Raw genomic sequence first — 23,658 nt, 5'->3', positions numbered from 1 at the left:
TGAGCATGTTTCGGTGCCAGGTACTCACGTGATGAATTGGGCATTGTCATGGGGCAGTCTTGGCAGGAGTTCTTCTCGTCTCCAGACGTGAAAGTTTTCTAGGGTTACTGCAGAATCCCTGCTGAAATTCATTTGGTCACTGGTCCACACCTCGACTCCAATCAGAGCAATGCGAAGGTTAAATGGTCTGTAGTACTGCAAAGAAGAAGTGTTAGCGTAAGAATGGATGTTATTTTTTAATATTTTGGGGGATATTGTGTTATTCTGTAAACAAGGCTGGGGGGGGTTCTGTCTGTGTGTGTGATTTAATTAGGCTGGGGAAGGTTGTCTGGAGGTTTGGAAACATGAAAAGGATAGAGGTGTTAAGTTGAGGTACAAGTAGATAGGTTAGATCTAACATTTGCATTTTTAGATGAGTTGAGAGTTTGTTTATCACAGGTGACAAGAAAATCTCTGCATGGGATATGACATTTTATTGACCCAAATGCAAAGACAAGATGGAAACATGAAAGATCTTATATTTGGAAGGGTTTTAGCTTCAAAGGGTTGTGAGGACAATAGGACTGAGATGAAAGGTGAAAAGCGTATATTAGAGCTACTGTATATAGCTGTTAAACTGGAGATGACTGGAGATAGCTGGAGCTGTTTGAGCTGTTGAGATAGCTGGAGCTCTGGTCTGGGAGAGGATGCAGTTTGAATCACCCATCCAGTCAAGCCAGAAAAGTCTTGGGCTGCAGCAAGCAGTTTTATTCTGAAGTGGATTCCACTGCAGAGTGGAAGAGGGTAAAGGTCATGTGGTATACCTTTATTGAAGCTACAGCAGTTTGTCTTTTGTAATATTACTGGATTTCATATTTAAACATATATAAGGGAGTGTTGCCTGGAAGGCATTTACTTGTGGGTTTGACCAAGTAGAGAGTTTTGGGGTAATGTCTTGTAAGACTAACCTTAATTGTGTAACTGTAAGTTTAAGCTTTTGTTTGTTAATAAAACTTTTACTTTTAAGTTTTAAAAACCCAGTAGTGCTCCTGGATCTCTTACTGCTGAGATCGGCACGTCTTCTTCTCATTTTCAGGATACAAAAAAAACCTGGTGGCCCGAAAGCCAAGTTTCACTCTGGGACTTGGTTTGCGCAGCAATTAACACCGGCTGTGGTCGTAACATTAGGAACTCAGCTGACTGGGTTTATCTGAAACCATTTGGCCAAATGCAAGACAAAATTCAAATAAACTGCATTAAGTTATAATGGCACACAACATAGAACAACAGCAGAGAATGACATGCCAAGTGTGCTGCAAACAGTTCCATAGTACAGCATCATTGTGAAGCAGAATGGGAGGAGTGTGAAGCAGGTATGCATCACTGTGAAGCAAAATGGGAAGAGTGTGAAGCAGGTCAGCATCATTGTGAAGCAGGTCAGCATCACTGTGAAGGAGAATGGGAGGAGTGTGAAGCAGGTATACATCACTGTGAAGCAGACCAGGAGGAGTGTGAAGCAGGTCAGCATCACTATGAAGGAGACCGGGAAGAGTGTGAAGCAGGTCAGCATCATTGTGAAGCAGGTCAGCATCACTGTGTAGGAGAATGGGAGAAGTGTGAAGCAGTTATGCATTACTGTGAAGAGACTGGGAGGAGTGTGAAGCAGGTATGCATTACTGTGAAGCAGACTGGGAGGAGTGTGAAGCAGGTCAGCATCACTGTGAAGGAGACCGGGAAGAGTATGAAGCAGGTCAGCATCATTATGAAGCAGGTATACATCACTGTGAAGCAGAATGGGAGGAGTGTGAAGCAGGTGTGCACTACTGTGAAGCAAAATGGGAGGAGTGTGAAGAAGGTGTGCATCACTGTGAAGCAGACCAGGAGGAGTGTGAAGCAGGTGTGCATCACTGTGAAGCAGAATGGGAGGAGTGTGAAGCAGGTCAGCTTCATTGTGAAGCAGAATGGGAGGAGTGTGAAGCAGGTGTGCATCACTGTGAAGCAGACTGGGAGGAGTGTGAAGCAGGTATACATCACTGTGAAGCAGACCGGGAAGATTGTGAAGCAGGTCAGCATCATTGTGAAGCAGGTATGCATCACTGTGAAGCAGAATGGGAGGAGTGTGAAGCAGGTATGCATTACTGTGAAGAGACTGGGAGGAGTGTGAAGCAGGTATGCATTACTGTGAAGCAGACTGGGAGGAGTGTGAAGCAGGTCAGCATCACTGTGAAGGAGACCGGGAAGAGTATGAAGCAGGTCAGCATCATTATGAAGCAGGTATACATCACTGTGAAGCAGAATGGGAGGAGTGTGAAGCAAGTGTGCACTACTGTGAAGCAAAATGGGAGGAGTGTGAAGAAGGTGTGCATCACTGTGAAGCAGACCAGGAGGAGTGTGAAGCAGGTGTGCATCACTGTGAAGCAGAATGGGAGGAGTGTGAAGCAGGTCAGCTTCATTGTGAAGCAGAATGGGAGGAGTGTGAAGCAGGTGTGCATCACTGTGAAGCAGACTGGGAGGAGTGTGAAGCAGGTCAGCATCACTGTGAAGGAGACCGGGAAGATTGTGAAGCAGGTCAGCATCATTGTGAAGCAGGTATGCATCACTGTGAAGCAGAATGGGAGGAGTGTGAAGCAGGTCAGCATCACTGTGAAACAGACCAGGAGGAGTGTGAAGCAGGTCAGCATCACTGTGAAGGAGACCGGGAAGAGTATGAAGCAGGTCAGCATCATTATGAAGCAGGTATGCATCACTGTGAAGCAGAATAGGAGGAGTGTGAAGCAGGTGTGCATCACTGTGAAGCAGACCAGGAGGAGTGTGAAGCAGGTATGCATCACTGTGAAGCAGACCGGGAGGAGTGTGAAGCAGGTGTGCATCACTGTGAAGCAGACCGGGAGGAGTGTGAAGCAGGTCAGCATCACTGTGAAGCAGACCAGGAGGAGTGTGAAGCAGGTCAGCATCATTGTGAAGGAGACCGGGAAGAGTATGAAGCAGGTCAGCTTCATTGTGAAGCAGGTATGCATCACTGTGAAGGAGACCGGGAGGAGTGTGAAGCAGGTCAGCATCACTGTGAAGGAGACCGGGAGAAGTGTGAAGCAGGTCAGCATCATTGTGAAGCAGACTGGGAGGAGACCAGCTGAGATGCTAAATGAATACTTTGCATCTGACTTTACCTATGAGGCAGATGCTGCCCTGACCATGGTGACAGAGGAGGAAACTCAGTCACTGGAAGGGTTCAAAATTGATAAGGAGGTGGTATTGGATAAGCTGTCAGTACTTAAAGTTGATAAGGCACCAGGACCGGATGAGATGCATCCAAGAATATTGAAGAAAGTGAGAGTGGAAATTGCAGAGGCACTGGCAATAATCTTTCAATGTTCCCTGGATACGGGGGAGGTGCCAGAGGCCTGGAGAATTGCAAGCATTACGCCCTTGTTCAAAAAAGGTTGTAAAGATATGCCCTGCAATTACAGACCTGTCAGTTTAACTTCGGTGGTGGGGAAACTTCTAGAAACAATTATTCGGGAAAGAATTAATAATCACATGGGAAAATGTGGATTGATTCGGAAGAGTCAGCATGGATTTGTTAAAGGAAAATCGTGTCCAACTAACTTGCTGGAGTTTTTTGAAGAGGTAACAGAGATGGTTGATGAGGGCAAGGCTGTTCATGTGGTGTATATGGACTTCCAAAGGGTGTCCGATATAGTGCCAGACACAGGCTTGTGAGGAAAGTTATATGTCATGGAATAAAAGGGACAGTAGCAATGTGGGTACAAAATTGGCTGAGGGATAGGAAACAGAGAGTGATGGTTAATGGGTATTTTTCAGGCTGGAAGGAGGTTTGTAGTGGAGTTCCCCAGGGGTCGGTATTGGGACCCTAGTTTGCAGATGACACAAAACTTGGGAGAATTGTAAACTCTGACGACGACAGTGTAGAACTTCAAAGGGACATCAACACATTGGTGGAGCGGGCAGATAGGTTTTTTTTATCCATTCATGGGATGTGGGCTTCGCTGGCTGGGCCAGCATTTATTGCCCATCCCTAGTTGCTCTTGAGAAGGTGGTGATGAGCTGCCTTCTTGAACCGCTGCAGTCCATGTGGTGTAGGTACACCCACAGTGCTGTTGGGAAGAGAGTTCCAGGATTTTGACCCAGCAACAGAGAAGGAACTGCGGTATATTTCCAAGTCAGGATAGTGACTGACTTGGAGGGGAATCTCCAGGTGATGTGTTCCCATCTATCAGCTGCCCTTGTCCTTCTAGGTGGTAGGGTCATGGGTTTGGAAGGTGCTGTCTAAGGAGCCTTGGTTCCTGCAATGCATCTTGTAGATGGTACACACTGCTGTTACTGTGCGTCGGTGGTGGAGGGAGTGAATGTTTGTGGATGTGGTGCCAATCAAGTGGGCTGCTTTGTCCTGGACTGTGTCCAGCTTCTTCAGTGTTGTGGGAGCTGCACTCATCCAGACAAGTGGGGAGTATTCCATCACACTCCTGACTTGTATCTTGGAGATGGTGGACAAGCTTTGGGGAGTCAGGAGGTGGGTTACTCATCGCAGGATTTCTGACCTCTGATCTGCTCTTGTAGCCACAGTATTTAAATGGCTAGTCCAGTTCAGTTTCTGGTCAATGGTAACCCCCAGGATGTTGATAGTGGGGGATTCAGTGATGATAATGCCATTGAACATTAAGGGACGATGAAACAAAAACAGAAAATGCTGGAAAAACTCAGCAGATCTAACAGCTTCTGTGGAGAGAAAAAAAAACAGAGTTAAGAAGGTGCTGATGGTGGCATTAAGGCACCACCAAACACATCTTCCCTTCACCCCCACCGTCGGCATTCCGTAAGGACCATTCCCTTCGGGACACCCTGGTCCACTCGTCCCATCACCCCAACACCTCATCCCCTTACCAGGACACCATCCCATGCAATCGCAGAAGGTGCAGCGCCTGTTCCTTTACCTCCTCCCTCCTTACAGTCCAAGGGCCCAAACACTCCTTTCAAGTGAAGCAGCATTTCACTTGCACTTCCCTCAATTTAGTCTACTGCATTCGCTGCTCCCAATGCGGTCTCCTCTACACTGGAGAGACCAAACGCAGACTGGGTGACCGCTTTGCAGAACACCTTCGGTTTGTCCGCAAGCATGACCCAGACCTCCCTGTCGCTTGCCATTTCAACACTCCACCCTGCTCTCATGCCCACATGTCCGTCCTTGGCTCGCTGCACTGTTCCAGTGAAGCTCAACGCAAACTGGAGGAACAGCACCTCATCTTCCGACTAGGCACTTTACAGCCTTCTGGACTTAACATTGAGTTCAACAACTTCAGACTATGAACTTTCTTCTCCATCTTCACCCCCTTTTTGTCCCTTTTTTCAATATTCATTTTCATTTTTTAATTTTAATATTTTCATTTTTTAATTCATTTTTATTTTTTATCCACTTATTTTCATTTATTTGTATTTTGATTCATTGTTTTATCCCCACCTTTCATCCTATTTTCAATCTTTTTTCCCACCACCATCCCCTCCCCCCACCCGGGCTATCTGTCACTTATTCATGTTGTTCTTTCCAGAGCGCTTACCTTTGTCCTGCTATTATCACATTCTGCTTTCTGACCTTAATGCCACCATCAGCACCTCCTTTAGCCAGTACCGTTATCACTAACATCCCTTTGCCCTTTTGTCCATGACATTACTGGCAATCTCTCCTTTGCCTCCACCTATCACTGGCCTTCTATCCAGCTTCACCTGCTCCATCCCCCTTAAACAGGATAAATTTCATTACATTTTTACTTCTCTATAGCTCTGAAGAAGAGTCATAAGGACTCAAAACGTTAACTGTTTTCTTTCTCTCTCTCCACGGATGTTGTTAGACCTGCTGAGTTTTTCCAGTATTTTCTGTTTTTGTTTCAGATTTCCAGCATCTGCAGTACTTTTCTTTTATCAAGGGGTGATGGTTGGATTCTCTCTTGTTGGAGATGGTCATTGCCTGACAATTGTGTGGTGCGAATGTTACTTGCCACTTGTCAGCCCAAACCTGGATATTGTCCAGGTCTTGCTGCATTTGGACATGGACTGCTTCAGTATCTGAGGCTTTGCGAATGGTGCTGAACATTGTGCAATCATCAACAAACATCTCCACTTCTGACCTTATGATGGAAGGAAGGTCATTGCGGAAGCAGCTGAAGATGGTTGGGCTGAGGACACTACCCTGAGGAACTCCTGCAGTGATGTCCTGGAACTGAGATAACAGACCTCCAATAACCACAACTATCTTCCTTTGTGCTCGGTATGGCTCCAGCCAGCGGAGAGTTTTCCCCCTGATTCCTATTGACTCCAGTTTTGCTAGGGCTCCTTGATGCCACACTCAGTCAAATGTGGCCTTGATGTCAAGGGCAGTCACTCTCACCTCTGGAGTTTAGCTCTTTTGTCCATGTTTGAACCAAGTCTGTAATGAGATCAGGAACTGGGTGGCCCTGGCGGAACCCAAACTGGGCAGATGGCAGATGTAGTTCAATGTGGAGAAGTGTGAGGTGATACACTTTGCTACAAAGAAGATGGAGAGGCAGTATAAAATAAGGGGTACTATTCTAAAGGGTGCGCAGGATCAAAGAGGACTGGGTGTATATGTACGCAGCATGCAGTCCAATGGGCAAAGCTGCTGGCAATCAGTCAGATGGAGTGCAGTGGAGGTGGGTGGGGTTTCGAGCAGCCATGCTAATCTCTGGCCATCCAAGTGGTTGCCAGCACTCTCCAGGATGCATTAAGGGGCCTTCAGACTTAACCAAGACAAGGTGTTAATACATCCAAGGTAACCCATGTGTCTCTCCCTTTCATCCTGCAGCAGAAGTACTTCAGGATCATGGAGATGAACAGAGAGCGAAAACGACTGAGATGAGAATGACTAAGGCAACTGGCCGTGCTGACGGAGGATTAGCACCCTCAGAAGAAGGGGCGGTTGGCGTTCCAGCACACGCTGAAGAGCTAGAGCAGGCTGTCGCTGGTCGGCGCTTAGTTAGACCCAGGGTCTATAGACGCCGCCTGTCATTCCTGCAGATGACTGAGAACCAATATCACTGAAGACTGCGCATGCCTAGGGAACTGGTCAGTTACATCTGCCCAGCTACTGCAGGATTTGGCACCATGTGAACATGGAGGGCATGCACTGCCAGTGGCTGTGAAAGTGACCACGACACTCAATTTCTATGCCAATAGCTCCTTTCAGGGCTCCAGAGGTGACCTCTGTGGGATATCACAAGCCTCCACCCACAAATGCATTCATGATGTCATGGATGCCATCTTCACGAGGGCACACAACTTTGCGCATTTCACCCAGGACCAGGTCAGCTAGGAAGCAAGAGTGATTGGATTTGCCCAGATCTCGGGTTTCCCACAGGTGCAGGGTGCCATCGACTGCACTCACGTGGCGCTCAGATCTCCGTCGCAATACGCAATCAACTATGTCAACCGTAAGGGATCCCATTCACTGAATGTGTAGCTGGTGTGCGACCTCCACAAACGCATCCTGCAGGTCTGCGCACGGCTTCCAGGGAGTGTGCACGACTCCTGCATTCTCAGTTGGTCACAGATCCCTGACGTCTTCCAGGGTCCACAGAAGCTGCAGGAATGGCTCCTTGGGGACAAGGGCTACTGCAGAGGCCATGGCTGATGAAACCTGTGCGGCAGCCTCAGACTGCAGCACAGCAAAGGTATAACAAGGCTCATGCAGCAACTCACAACTTAATGGAGCAGACGATCAGGATGCTGACAATGAGGCTCCGGTGCCTGGACAGGTCATTGGGAGCTCTGCAATATGGTCCACAGAGGATGTCACGCATCATTGTCATCTGCTGCGCCCTTTACAACCTGGTGCTGCAATGGAGAAAGGATCTGGCTGAGGAGGGGATGGAGGAGCTGGAGGTCTCCACCAATGACGAGGATGTCGACAGGGATGAGGGTGAGGAGGCCCTCGAAGCAACGATGACAACGGTGAGGTCCTCGCACTAGCCAGATGAGGCAGGTGCGCTCGGGAGCCCCTTGAGCTGCTAGATTTGTGGAGGGCGATGACAACCTAGAAACATAGAAACTAGGAGCAGGAGTAGGCCATTCGGCCCTTCGAGCCTGCTCCGCCATTCATTATGATCATGGCTGATCTTACAACTCAATAGCCTGCTCCCGCTTTCTCCCCATATCCTTTGATCCCTTTTGCCCCAAGGGCTATATCTAACTTCTTTCTTGAAAACATACAATGTTTTGGTCTCAACTACTTTCTGTGCTAACGAATTCCACAGGCTCACCACTCTCTGGGTGAAGAAATTTCTCCTCATCTCAGTCCTAAATGGTCTACCCCATATCCTCAGACTGTGACCCCTGGTTCTGGACTCCCCCACCATCGGGAACATCCTTCCTGCATCTACCCTGTCTAGTCCTGTTAAGATTTTATAGATTTCTAGGAGATCCCCTCTCATTCTTCTGAACTCCAGCGAATATAATCTAATTGACTCCACCTCTCCTCATATGTCAGTCCCGCCATCCCAGGAATCAGTCAGGTAAACCTTCGCTGCACTCCCTCTATGGCAAGTACATCCTTCCTCAGATAAGGAGACCAAAACTGCACACAATATTCTAGGTGTGGTCTCACCAAGGCCCTGTACAATTGCAGCAAGACTTCCCTGTTCCTGTACCCGAATCCACTGGCTATGAAGGCCAACATACCATTTGCCTTCTTTATCGCCTGCTGCACCTGCATGCTTACCTTCAGCGACTGGTGTACAAGGACATCCAGGTCTCATTGCACGTTCCCCTCTCTCAATCTATAGCCATTCAGATAATAATCTGCCTTCCTGTTTTTGCTACCAAAATGGATAACCTCACCTTTATCCACATTAAACTGCATCTGCCATGCATTTGCCCACTCACTCAGCTTGTCCAAATCACACTGAAGCATCTCTGCATCCTCCTCACAGCTCACCCTCCCACCCAGCTTTGTGTCATCTGAAAATTTGTAGAGATTACATTTAATTCCCTCATCTAAATCATTAATATATATTGTGAATAACTGGGGTCCCAGCACCGATCCCTGCGGTACCCCACTAGTCACTGCCTGCCATTCGGAAAAAGACCCATTTATTCCTACTCTTTGTTTCCTGTCTGCCAACCAGTTTTCTATCCATCTCAATACACTACCCCCAGTCCCATGTGCTTTAATTTTACACGCCAATCTCTTATGTGGACTTTGTCAAAAGCCTTCTGAAAGTCCAAATAAACCACATCCACTGGCTCCCCCTCATCAACTCTACTAGTTATATCCTCGAAAAATTCCAGTAGATTTGTCAAGCATGGTTTCCCTTTCATAAATCCATGCTGTCTCTGTCCAATTCTGCCACTGTTTTCCACGTGCTCAGCTATTAAATCTTTTATAATGGACTCTAGAATTTTCCCCACTACCGACGTCAGGCTGACTGGTCTATAATTCCATTTTCTCTCTGCCTCCCTTTTTAAATAGTGGAGTTACACTAGCTACCCTCCAATCTGTAGGAACTGTTACAGAGTCTATAGAATCTCGCAAGATGACCACCAATGCATCCACTATTTCTAGGGCCACTTCCTTAAGTACTCTGGGATGTAGATTATCAGGCCCTGGGGATTTATCAGCCTTCAATCCCATCAATTTCCTCATAAATTCCCCTGTTTCTTTCTGTAAGGGACCTACATTTGTCTTCACCAATCTTTTTCTCTTCACATGCCTATAGAAACTTTTACAGTCAGTTTTTAAGTTCCCTGCAAGCTTACTCTCATACTCTATTTTCCCCTTCTTAATCAATCCTTTGGTCCACCTTTGCTGAATTCTAAACTGCTCCCAACCTCAGGTCTGCTTTTTTTTTTCTGGCCAATTTGTATGCCTCTTCCTTGCATCCAATACTATCTCTAACTTCCCTTGTAAGCCATGGTTTGGCCACCTTTCCTGTTTTACTTTTGTGCCAGACAGGAATAAACAATTGTTGCAGTTCACCCATGTGCTGTTTGAATGTTTGCCATTGCCTATCCACCATCATCCCTTTAAGTAACATTTCCCAATTCATCATAGCCAACTCTCGCCTCATACCATCATAGTTTCCTTTATTAAGATTCAGGACCCTAATCTCAGAATCAACTACATCACTCTCCATCTTGATGAAGAATTCTATCATATTATGGTCGCTCATTCCCAAGGGGCCTCGCACAACTAGATTGCCAATTATTCCTTTCTCATTACACAATACCCAGCCTAGGATGGCCTGTTCTTTAGTTGGTTCCTCAACATATTGGTCCGGAAAAACATCCCATATACACTCAAGGAATTCCTCCTCGACGGTATTGTTACTAATTTGATTTGCCCAATCTATATGCATATTAAAGTCACCCATAATTACAGATGTTCCTTCATAAAATGCATCTCTAATTTCCTGTTTAATGCCATTCCCAACATCACCACTACAGTTTGGGGATCTATATACAACCCCCACTAACGTTTTTTGCCCCTTAGTGTTTCTCAGCTCTACCCATACAGGTGCCCCACGTCGTTGGAGTTAATATCTTTCCTCACTATTGCGTTAATTTCCTCTTTAACCAGCAATGCAACTCCACCGCCTTTTCCTTTTTGTCTGTCCTTCCTAAATACTGAATACCCCTGGATGTTCAGTTCCCATCCCTGGTCACCCTGCAGCCATGTCTCCGTAATCCTGACTATATCATACCTGTTTACATCTATTTGCGTGGTTAATTCATCCACTTTATTGCGAATGCTCCTCGCGCTAAGGCACAAAGTCTTTTTAACATTACTTGTCCCGTTCCCACTATTTTTCACTGAGGCTCTGTTTGATTCTTGCCCTTGATTTCTCTGCCTATCACTTTTCTTATTCCGCTTTCTGTCTTATGTTCTTGTCCTTGATTCCCCCTCCTCTGACTCCTTGCATAGGTTCCCATCCCCCAGCCATTTTCATTTAAACCCTCCCCAACCACTCTAGCAAATATTCCCCCTCGGACATCAGTCCCGGTCCTACCCAGGTGTAACCCTTCCGGTTTGTACTGGTCCCACCTCCCCCAGAACCAGTCCCAATGCCCCAGGAATCTGAAACCCTCCCCTTCATACCATCTCTTCAGCCGCGTATTCATCCAATATATCCTGCTATTTCTACTCTGAATAGCATGTGGCACTGGTAGTAATTCTGAGATCACTACCTTTGAGGTCCTACTTTTCAACTTACTTCCTAACTCCCAATATTCTGCTTTTAGGACCTCATCCCTTTTTTTACCTATGTTGTTAGTACCAATGTGCACCACGGCCACTGACTGTTCACCCTCCCCCTTCAGAATGTCCTCTAGCCACTCTGAGACATCCTTGACCCTAGCACCAGGGTTGCAACATACCATCCTGGAGTCTCATTTGCAGCCAAAGAAACGCCTATCTATTCCCCGTACAATTGAATCCCCTACAACTACTGCATTCCCACACTTTTTACTCCTCCCCTGTGCAGCAGAGCCAACCGTGGTGCAACAAATTTGGCTGTTGCTGCTTTCTCCTGAGAGGCCATTCCCCCCAACAGTATCCAAAGCGGTATATCTGTTTTGCAGGGGAACAGCCACAGGAGATTCCTGCACTGCCTTGCTAGTCCTCTTGCCCTGCCTGGTGGTCACCCATTCCCTTCCTGCCTGTGGACTCTTAGCCTGTGGTGTGACCACCTCTCTATACGTGCTATCCACGATACTCTCCGCTTCGCGGATGCTCCACAGTGTCCCCAGCCTCCGCTCCAGCTCTGAAACCCGAGCTTCCAGGAGCTGCAGCTGGAGACACTTCCTGCACACATGCTGACATTCAGTGAGGAGACACCATAGATCCTCATATTGCATTTATGAATATTTGACTCCAGTCTGGCTTATAGCAATGCACATACACTCTATAATAATGCTCCTGTCATGGAGACGCAGTGGAGGCCCGCTCGATTGCAACTGTTCCCAGTCTACCTTGGACAGATCCTACCTTATTTTACTAAAATCCACTCTCCCCCAATCCAAAACATTTTTTTGCAACTTGTCCATAACAAACTTAAACTGTACCATGCTGTGGTCGCTGTCACTAAAATGCTCCCCCACCACCACCTCAGCCACCTGTCCGGCTTCATTCCCCAGAATTAAGTCCAGCACTGCCCTGTCCCTTGTTGGACCCTCTACATATTGACCTAAAAAGTTCTCCTGTACACATTTCAAGAAATCTACTCCATCCAAGCCCTTAACACTATCTCTATCCCAATTAATGTTGGGAAAGTTGAAATCACCTAATATAATTACCCTACTGTTATTGTTTATACACACCTCCACAAATTGTGCACATATTTGCTCCTCAATTTCCCGCTGACTATCTGGGGGTCTATAATAAACACCTAATAATGTGGCTGCCCCTTTTTTATTCCTTTGCTCTACCCACAAAGCTTCATTCGATGCCCCCTCCAAGATATCATCTCTCCTTGCTGCAGTAACTGACTCCTTAACTAATAATGCAACGCCTCCTCCTCTTTTACCCCCTCCCCTGTCTCACCTGAAGATTCTATATCCCGGAATTTTGAGTTGTCAATCCTGCCCTTCCCTCAACCACGTCTCGGTGATGGCTATTATATCACAATTCCATGTGTCAATCCTCACCCTTAACTCATCCATTTTACCTGTAATATTCCTGGCAGTAAAGTAGAGGCCATCCAGCCTTGCATTACTCCCTTGAAACTTAATGCAACTGTACTAGCATGGATAGAAGATTGGCTGTCTGGCAGGAAGCAGAGAGTGGGGATAAGGGGGTCCTTCTCAGGATGGCGGCCGGTGACTAGTGGAGTTCCGCAGGGGTCGGTGTTGGGACCACAACTTTTCACTTTATACATTAATGATCTAGATGAAGGAACTGAGGGCATCCTGGCTAAGTTTGTAGATGATACAAAGATAGGTGGAGGGACAGGTAGTATTGAGGAGGCGGGGAGGCTGCAGAAGGATTTGGACAGGTTAGGAGAATGGGCAAAGAAGTGGCAGATGGAATACAACGTGGGCAAGTGTGAGGTCATGCACTTTGGTAGGAAGAATAGAGGCATAAACTATTTTCTAAATGGGGAGAGAATTCAGAAATCTGGAGTGCAAAGGGACTTGGAAGTCCTAGTCCAGGATTCTCTTAAGGTTAACTTGCAAGTTGAGTCGGTAGTTAGGAAGGCAAATGCAATGTTGGCATTTATTTTGAGAGGACTAGAATATAAAAGCAGGGATGTGCTGCTGAGGCTTTATAAGGCTCCGGTCAGACCACATTTAGAATATTGTGAGCAATTTTGGGCCCTGTATCTCAGGAAGGATGTGCTAGCCCTGGAGAGGGTCCAGAGGAGGTTCACGAGAATGATCCCAGGAATGAAAGGCTTAACATTTGAGGAACGTTTGAGGACTCTGGGTCTATACTCAATGGAGTTTAGAAGGATATGGGGGGATCTCATTGAAACTTACAGAATACTGAAAGGCCTGGATAGAGTGGACGTGGGGAAGATGTTTCCATTAGTAGGAGAGACTAGGACCCGAGGGCTCAGCCTCAGAGTAAAGGGAAGACCTTTTAGAACAGAGATGAGGAGAAACTTCTTTAGCCAGAGAGTGGTGAATCTATGGAATTCATTGCCACAGAAGGCTGTGGAGGCCAGGTCATTGAGTATATTTAAGACCGAGATAGATAGGTTCTTGATTGGTTAGGGGATTAAAGGTTATGGAGAGAAGGCAGGAGAATGGGGTTGAGAAACTTATCGGCCATGATTGAATGGTGGAGCAGACTCGATGGGCCGAATGGCCTAATTTCTGCTCCTATGTCTTATGGTCTCTTATGGTCTACTCCCTCTGACTTGATTGTTTTACTATATTCTGACGTGTCCCTATTCTGCTAACATTCTGTGTCCCCGCCCCCTGCTGAATTAGTTTAAACTCCTCCCAACAGCACTAGCAAACCTGCCCGCAAGGATGTTAGTCCCGCTCTGGTTCAGATGTAGACCGTCCCGCTTGTACAGGTCCCACCTTCCCCAGAAACGGTCCCAGTGATCCAGGAATCTAAAACCCTCCCTCCTGCACCAACTCTTAAGCCATGTATTCATCTGCGCCATTCTCCTATTTCTGAGCTCACTAGCATGTGGCACTGGGAGTAATCCAAAGATTACAAACCGAGAGGTCTTGCTTTTTAGTCTACTGTCTAACTCCCTGAATTCTTGATGCAAGACCTCCTCCCTCTTTCTACCTATGTCATTGGTACCAACATGTGCCATGACCTCTGCCTTATCACCCTCCCCCTTCAGGATGCCCTGCAGCCTTTCAGTGACATCCCAGACTCTGGCACCAGGGAGGCAACACACCATCCTGGAGTCACATTGACGGCCACAGTAGCGCCTATCTGTTCCCCTGACTATAGAATCCCCTATTACTATTGCTCTTCCTCCCTTCCTCCCCCCCTGTACAGACAGGCTGCTTGTGATGCCAGAAGCTTGGCTCTGTCTGCACTCCCTGGAGGAACCAGCGCCCTCATCAGCCTCTAAAATGGAATACCGATTTGCGAGCAAGACCCCAGGGGACTCCTGAACTACCTGCCTGTTTCTCTTGGACTGCCTGGTGGTCACCCATTCCCTTCCTTCCTCAAGTCCCTTCATCTGCAGTGTGACCACCTCTCTAAATGTGCTATCCGCGATGCTCTCAGACTCGCAGATGCTCCACAGTGTCCCCAGCCGCCGTTCCAGCTCTGAAACCCAAGCTTCCAGGAGCTGCAGCTGGACACACTTCCTGCACACATGCTGGTCCCAGGCACTGGAAATGTTCCCAGCTTCCCACATGGAGCACAAAGAGCACACCACGGCTTTGAGCTTTCCTGCCATGACTTATCCCTTTAAATTAAACCTTTTAAATCAATTACTCTAGGGCCCTTCTTTCCTGATCCTCGTTACTACGGAATATACAAACTATAAACCAAAAAAAGACCTTAAATTATAAGTGATAAAAGTAGTAAATACTTACACAACCTTACCCAGTACTTACCTGTTGCTCCTCTCCCTTGTAGCCTCTACTGCTGCAGCAGGGCAAGACCACTCTCTGAAGATTTAAGAAATTGGATAGCAAAGTAAAAATGCAAAGTAAAAATGCAAAGAGAACCTCTTCCCCTCTGCACCAAATTGCCAATACCCACACTCACTGTGGCTGTGTCTCACTCAGGATGAGGTCTCTCCCCTGTTCGTGTGCAAGCACACTGTAGTGTGATTCTGAATAGTCCCTTTCTTAAATAGAGCTGAGTTGACTCACACTAGTTAAGTAATTAACACCTATTCAGGCCCTAATCAGGCTTCAGGTGATTGACAGTTAACTGTTACACAGTCAGCTGAGTCAGCTACCTTACCAATTGAAGGGACCGAATATATGGTTGCTACATTTGCCAATGACACCAAGGTTAGTAGGAAAGTAAGTTGTCAAGCAGAAGCATCAAGTCTAAAGAGGAATATCGATGGGTTAGGTGAATGGGCAAAATTTGCCAGATGGAGTATAATGTGGAAAAATGTGAGGGTGTCTACTTTGGCAGTAAGAATAGGAAAGCAGTATGCGATTTCAATAGGGATAGGTTGAGAAGTCAGTGTACAGAGCAATTTGGGTGTCCTGGTACATGAATCACAAGACATTAGTACGCAGGTATAGCAAGAGATTAGGAAGGCAAATGGGATATTGGTGATTGTTGCAAGAGGAATGGAATATAAAAGTGGGGAAGTTTTACAACAGCTGTAGAGGGCCTTGGTGAGACCACATCTGGAATACTGCATGCAGTTTTGGTCCCCTTATTTAAGAAAGGACATAATTGCATTAGAAGCTGTTCAGAGAAGGTTCACTCAACTCATTCCTGAAATGAATGGCTTATGAAGAAAGGTAAGACAGGTTTGGCCTACACCCATTGGAGTTTCGAAGAATGAGGGGTGATCTTATTGAAAAATCTAAGAACCTGCCTGAGGGGGCTTGACAAGGTGGATGCTGAGAGGATGTTGATTCTTGTGGGAGAGGCTAAAACTAGGAGACACCATTTAAGAATAAGAAGTCTTCCTTCTAAGATGGAGGTGAGGAGAAGTTTTTTTCGCTGAGGATGGTTAGTCTGTGGAATTCCCTCGAAAGCACTGAGTTAAATAGACTTTTGATAGACAAGGGAATCAAGGGTTATGTGAGGCAGAGAGGAAAGTGGAGTTGAGACCACAATCAGATCAACCATGATCTTAACAAACGGTGAAGCAGGCTTGTATGGCTGAATGGCCTTCTCCTGCTCCTAGGTCTTATATTCTTAGGTCAGGATCAATGTAAAACCAGCCAGAGTGTGAGGCAGACCAGGAAGAGTTTGCAGTCCAACTGATGCAGGAACATCGACAATGTAGGAAGGGAGTTCCAGCATTTTGCTCTGGCAACAGTGAATGAACAGTGATTATTGTTGCAAGTCAGGATGTTGTGTGGCTTGGAGGAGAATTTGCAGGTGGTAGTGTTCTGAAGTGTCTGTTGATCTTGTCCTTCTAGGTGGTAGAAGTTGCAGGTTTAGAAGTCGCTGTTGAAGGAGGCTTGATGGGGTTGCTCCAATGCATCATGTAGATGGTACACAGTACTACCACCATGTGTCAATGGTGGAGGAGTGAATGTTTAAGGTGGAGGATGTTGTGGCAATCAAGCAGGCTACTTTGTTCCAGACAGTGTCAAGCTTCTTGAGTGTTGTTGGAGCCATACTCACTCAGGCCAGAAGGTAATATTCCATCACACTCCTGACTTGTGCCTTGTACATGGCGGACAGACCTTGCGGAGTCAGGAGGCAAATTATTAACCTCAGACCTCAGAATACCTCAGTCTCTGATCTGTCCTTGCAGCCACAGTATTTATATGACTGGTCAAGTTCAGTTTCTGGTCAATGATAATCACCTGGATGTTGATGGTGGAAGATTCAGTGATGGTGATGCCATTGAATGTTAAGGGAGGATGGTTAGATTCCATCTTGTTGGAGATGGTCTTTACCTGGTACTTGTGTGGCACAAATGTTACAAATACCTGCCACTTATAAGCCCAAGCCTGAATGTTGTCCACATCCTCTGCACATGGACTGCTTCAGTGTCTGGAGAGTCACAAATGATACTGAACATTAAGCAATCATCAGCGAATATCCCCACTTCTGTCGTTATGTTTGAGCGAAGGCCATTGATGAAGCAGATGAAGATGCCTTAGTCTAGGACACGATCATGAGGAACTCCTGCAGTGATGTCCTAGGTCTGAGATGGTTGGTCTCCAACAACCACAGCCATCTTACTTTGTGCTAGGTGTGACTCCAGCCAGTGTAAAGTTTCTGCCCTGATTCGCATTAAGCAGATGGAGTTCACAGGCTTTTGAAAAGTGTAATGGTTCTGGGTGAGAGGCGGAAGCATAACATGAGAATTCCTGAATTTTCCTACAATGAGACATTTATCCAGATTCAGAGTTTAGGTACATCATTCTCATATAAATTACAGTTGTACTTCTAACTTTGAGTGTCTTGCAATTTTCTGCAGAGCAGTCAATGAATGGACAAATCTGAGGGCAATGATTTCAAGCATTGTGGGTAACCACAATACTGCATTTAATGTCACCTACATTCTGACTGGCCATGAACAGGTACAGTAATTGACAAAGGTTTGGAAGAGATAAGCTAACCTGCAATCAGTGTGAGCACAGCCTCCATACTCACCAGGTCCACTGCATTTCCAATGTCAATCACTCGATTTACCACAGCACCTCTAATATTCCCCATATTCTGATACTGCAAGGAAACCAAATGATTGGTGATAATTCAGTGAGCAAAACAGCTCTACCCACATTCCCCATGATCACAGCCACAATCCCCATGATCCCACCCACTGCCCTCAATCCCACCCATGAACCATTTTCATAAATGATAGAATGATATAGCACAGGAGATCATTCGGCCCATTGTGCCTGAGTCGATTCTTTGGTAGAGATATCCAATTAATTCCACTCCTGTCTGCACTGTCCCAATAGTCCTGCAAATTTTTCCTTTTGATATCCAATTCCCTTTTGAACGTTGTTGATGAAATCTGCTTCCACCAACCTTTCAGGTAGTGCATTCCAGATCTTACTGTGGAGCAGGATGATTCTTGATCTTGCCTCTAGTTCTTTGTCTTCAATCTATGCCCTCTAGTTACCTTCTTCCAGTGGAAATACTTTCTCCTTATTTACTTGATCAAAACCATTCGTGATTTTAAAACCTTCTCCCTGTAACCTTTTCTGCTTGAAGATGAACAGTCCCAGCTTCTCCATTCCTTCCACATAACTGAAGTCCCTCATCCCTGATACCACTCTAGGAAATCTATTCTGCATCCTCTCTAAGGCTTTGATGTATTTTTATCAAGAAGATATAATAACATTATTGGAATTTATTGTAAAATAGTGGCATCTGTGTCTATATGTTGCTGTGTGTGCATATATGTGTGTGTGAGACTTCATTGGATTAAAGGCAGCTAGTCTGAAGGCTTTGATATAAACATGGTAAACATGTGGCATGTTTAGAGTGTAAGGTGTAAAAGGACATTTACATTTTTAATTAAACCAGACTAGATTGTTTTCAAAAGAGGGAGCGAAATATAACACCTACCAGGTGGAGTTCAGAAACAGTTTGTTTTTTTTTCTCAAAGATTACTGGTAAGACTTAGTACTATGGGACAGCTTTATTATCAGAAAGGTAAAGTCCAAAGAGATAGTGAAACAATGGGAATTTGCAATCAAGGAGGAAATATGTATAAAGGAGCGAAGGCTTTGCGTAAGGGTAAGCATTTTAAGATCTAACAAGTGTGAAAAGCCATCAGCATCTATGCCTCAAGCTGCTGTCTTCAAAGAACTGAAGTTAAGAAAACTCACTTCTAATTCAACTGGTTCAGGCTATTGTGTGTCACCTTGCCTGGGTCTTTTAAGATCTAGGTGTCTTACTGTTGCCTTAGCGAAAGTGTAACTGGGAATCAGATTAATTAGGGGATTTAGAAGTTATTATAGTACTAATTTGTAGACATATGTATGTGCTTAAAATTGTTTCTCTTATTAATAAATGTTTAATCTAGTATTGTAAAAACCCATAAGACTTGGTGGTCTTATTACCACTGAATTCAAGGCACGCATCTCGAAATATATACAAATTGCAGAACAAGTTGTGGCAGTTGTTTCAAGTTTCCTTCTGGGATTTGAACAACTCAGCATTTACCATCGGCTGTGCCATAACACTTTCTAAAGTGTGTTGCCCGGAATTGGCCACAATACTGCAGCCTTGGCCTAATCGCTTACTTGGAAAGTTTAAGCCCTTCACCTTTGGGAACACCCGTTAAGTATTCCCACCTGCCTGTCCCTGGGTCACGATGTCTAATTCATTTGTTGCGAGGCTCTTCACCTTAGAGGGGCATTCGGTAAGTCTCCATCCCCCAGCCTCTCATCGGCGGCCAGCGGTACTCCACACAACGATGTCTCACTTTGATTTACCTTTTTTATCCCTTACTGTCAACCACTCTGGCTACGTTCAAATGTTCGTAATCCCTGAGGTTCTGAGGAGGTCCCAACAGTTAGTCAGACCTAACTAAACGTGGGTGGTCAAAAATAAACAATAATTACCCTGGTGTCTGCTGTCCGGGGGGGGACATTCCTTTAATCAGAGCTCTCAGTGGATTCTGTTCATGACACTAAGTTGTCTTAGGACAAATGCCACAAGGGAAAAACATACTTGACCTCATCCACACCAACCTGCCTGCCACAGATGCATCTGTTCATGACAGTATCAGTAGGAGTGAACACCGCACAGTCATTGTGGAGATTAAGTCCCGCCTTCACATTGAGGATACCCTCCATCGTGTTGTGTGGCACTACCACCATGCTAAATGGGATAGATTTCAAACAGATCTAGCAACCCAAGACTGGGCATCCATGAGGCGCTGTGGGCCATCAGCAGCAGCAGAATTGTACTCGAACACAATCTGTAACCTCATGGCCCAGCATATCCCCCACTCTACCATGACCATCAAGCCAGGGGATCAACCACGGTTCAATGAAGAGTGCAGGAGGGCATGCCAGGAGCAGCACCAGGCATACCTGAAAATGAGGTGTCACCCTGGTGAAGCTACAACACAGGACTACTTGCATGTCACATGGAATAAGCAGAAAGTGATAGGTAGGGCTAAGCGATCCCATAACCAAAGGGTCAGGTCTAAGCTCTGCAGTCCTGCCACATCCAGTGGTGAATGGTGGTGGACAATTAACAACTCACTGGAGGAGGAGGCTCCACAAGTATCCCCATCCTCAATGATGGAGGAGCCCAGCACATCAGTGCAAAAGATAAGGCTGAAGCATTTGTTACAATCTTCACCCAGAAGTGCGGAATGGATGATCCAGCTCGGCCTCTTCCGGAGGCCCCCAGCATCACAGATACCAGTCTTCAACCAATTCGATTCACTCCACACGATATCAAAAAAGGGCTGAAGACACTGGATACTGCAAAGGCCCTGACAATATTCCGGCATTAGAACTGAAGGCTTGTGCTCCAGAACTTGCTGTGCCCCTAGCCAAACTGTTCCAATACTTCAGGAGCACAGCGTCACTGGTCACAGATGCTGAAGAGATAGGGGCCAGCCCCACCTTAAAGGTGCTGAGAGCACACAGAGAGAATGACGGAGCTCTGTGACGCCTGCCCACGCCATTCTGGCAGCAATGACAAGCACCGTTGAGGTATAGGCATCAGTAATATGCCCAGGGAGTGTGATGCCGGACCGTCATTTGGTCTGAAGGCTGCAAAAAGCACAGGGAAGAGGCCCTGGACTGAGACACCTGCCTTTATCTTGTGCAGAAAGGTTTCACGTCTGAGTGACAGGAACACTGCTCATCAGAACAAGGAGCCATAGGCAGGGAGACATTCTTGGGAGTTTATTGACAATAGTGAACAGTGATTAACAAGGCTAAGTAACTAATTGTTCTTAACTTTCCTAACCCTAACCCTAATATGGCGCCCGGTGTGATGAGGTGGCGAGGTGATGGTGGGTTGGTGAATGAGAGCTTGCCTGTCAAAACGGCGTGTCTCTTGGGAATGCATAAATAATGTGGTGGGTCTGGGACGATACAGCATGAAAACCCGCCATCATGGCCAATGGGTAAAACGTCATTTTAGCCACTCACTGCCACACTTAGTGCAAATCTGGGACAATTCCATCCGAAGCCATTTCATAGAATTAATGGAATTTCTCATCTCCCGCAATCTTCCCTCCTACACTCTTCAGCTTTGAAAACCCAAGGCTCAAATCATCTAATCTGCAGCTCCTCTTTCAGTCTTGCTCCTTGCTCTGTACTGTGGATGCTGATGCTAATTCTCAGTGACTCATGTTCAGGGAGGCCGCTCACCATTTTATTATCTGTCACAATCACCATCTCGATATACTTCATCTCTGACATCACACGCCTTTTCACCTGGAAAAAGAGAAAATCTCCATCAGTTTGAGGTGAAATTATACAAGTGGCCCTGGCTGGGAGGGAGCCAATCTGAAGCCAAGTCACATGGATCCGCCCATTCATCATATACACAGCTGTTCTACCATATCCTGTGTCACTATTTCATCTCCATTCATCTCCATAAACATCTCCACTCAACACATAACAAAGGGCTTTGTATTCACCAGCTATTTCTTCTGCTTGCTCTCTCCTTTTCCCACGCCCTTTCCTCTCCCTTCTCTTACTCGCTCCGCAGCCTCAGCCACCCTCCTCTCTCTCCTTGTTCCCTGCTGATATTCTCCCCTCCCCTCCACTCACCTGCTTACATTAGCAATAGCTCAGTTTCTCCATCGTTTCACTCTGATCTTTCCTTCTCCCGTCCCTTAATGTCAGTAGGTTGTTCAGCTACAGAGAATGGCAGTTGCATTCTAATAGAAACATAGAAACATAGAAACTAGGAGCAGGAGTAGGCCATTCGGCCCTTCGAGCCTGCTCCGCCATTCATTATGATCATGGCTGATCATCCAACTCAATAGCCTGCTCCCCTTTCGCCCCAAGAGCTATATCTAACTCCTTCTTGAAAACATACAATGTTTTGGTCTCAACTACTTTCTGTGCTAACGAATTCCACAGGCTCACCACTCTCTAGGTGAAGAAATTTCTCCTCATCTCAGTCCTAAATGGTCTACCCCGTATCCTCAGACTGTGACCCCTGGTTCTGGATTCCCCCATCATTGGGAACATCCTTCCTGCATCTACCCTGTCTAGTCCCATTAGAATTTTATAGGTTTTGATGAGATCCCCCCTCATTCTTCTGAACTCCAGCGAATATAATCCTAATCGACTCAATCTCTCCTCATATGTCAGTCCCGCCATCCCAGGAATCAGTCGGGTAAACCTTCGCTGCACTCCCTCTATAGCAAGTACATCCTTCCTCAGATAAGGAGACCAAAACTGCACACAATATTCCAGGTGTGGTCTCACCAAGGCCCTGTACAATTGCAGCAAGACATCCTTGTTCCTGTACTCGAATCCACTGGCTATGAAGGCCAACATACCATTTGCCTTCTTTACCGCCTGCTGCACCTGCATGCTTACCTTCAGCGACTGGTGTACAAGGACACCCAGTTCTCATTGCACATTCCCCTCTCTCAATTTATAGCCATTCAGATAATAATCTGCCTTCCTGTTTTTGCTACCAAAATGGATAACCTCACATTTATCCACATTATACTGCATCTGCCATGCATTTGCCCACTCACTCAGCTTGTCCAAATCACACTGAAGCATCTCTGCATCCTCCTCACAGTTCACCCTCCCACCCAGCTTTGTGTCATCTGCAAATTTGGAGATATTACATTTAATTCCCTCATCTAAATCATTAATATATATTGTGAATAACTGGGGTCCCAGCACCGATCCCTGCGGTACCCCACTAGTCACTGCCTGCCATTCAGAAAAAGACCCATTTATTCCTACTCTTTGTTTCCTGTCTGCCAACCAGTTTTCTAACCATCTCAATACACTACCCCCAATCCCATGCACTTTAATTTTACATGCCAAACTCTTATGTGGGACTTTGTCGAAAGCCTTCTGAAAGTCCAAATAAACCACATCCACTGGCTCCCCCTCATCAACTCTACTAGTTACATCCTCGAAAAATTCCAGTAGATTTGTCAAGCATATTTTCCCTTTCATAAATCCATGCTGACTCTGTTCGATTCTACCACTGTTTTCCACGTGCTCAGCTATTAAATCTTTTATAATGGACTCTAGAATTTTCCCCACTGCTGACGTCAGGCTGACTGGTCTATAATTCCCTGTTTTCTCTCTGCCTCCCTTTTTAAATAGTGGGGTTACATTAGCTACCCTCCAATCTGTAGGAACTGTTCCAGAGTCTATAGAATCTCGGAAGATGACCACCAATGCATCCACTATTTCTAGGGCCACTTCCTTAAGCACTCTGGGATGTAGATTATCAGGCCCCGGGGACTTATCGGCCTTCAATCCCATCAATTTCCCCAACACCATTTCCCTACTAATACTGATTTCTTTCAGTTCCTCCCTCTCACTAAACCCTGTGTTCCCCAACATTTCTGGTATGTTATTTGTGTGATATGTTGTGGACAAAAACCACTCAGAGTC

The 23,658-nt window shown here is 46.0% G+C and overlaps 1 protein-coding gene across 1 annotated transcript in view; it reads right to left on the bottom strand.

Annotated features, from left to right (window-relative positions):
- LOC144688623 (disintegrin and metalloproteinase domain-containing protein 12-like) overlaps window positions 1-23,658 on the bottom strand; it is an 812,806-nt gene that overhangs the window by 712,300 nt on the left and 76,848 nt on the right. Inside the window, exons 7-9 of the mRNA XM_078555419.1 lie at window positions 21,427-21,492; window positions 17,729-17,800; window positions 29-195 (exon numbers count right to left, since the gene is read on the bottom strand). Coding sequence (XP_078411545.1) covers window positions 29-195; window positions 17,729-17,800; window positions 21,427-21,492 — 305 coding nt within the window. The remainder of the gene's footprint in view (window positions 1-28; window positions 196-17,728; window positions 17,801-21,426; window positions 21,493-23,658) is intronic.

The sequence above is a fragment of the Cetorhinus maximus genome, chromosome 1 (assembly GCF_964194155.1).
Source record: "Cetorhinus maximus chromosome 1, sCetMax3.hap1.1, whole genome shotgun sequence".
NCBI classification, from domain to species: Eukaryota; Metazoa; Chordata; class Chondrichthyes; order Lamniformes; family Cetorhinidae; genus Cetorhinus; species Cetorhinus maximus.
Note: the sequence above shows the minus strand (reverse complement) of the source record. Positions and strands in the feature narration are given on the sequence as shown.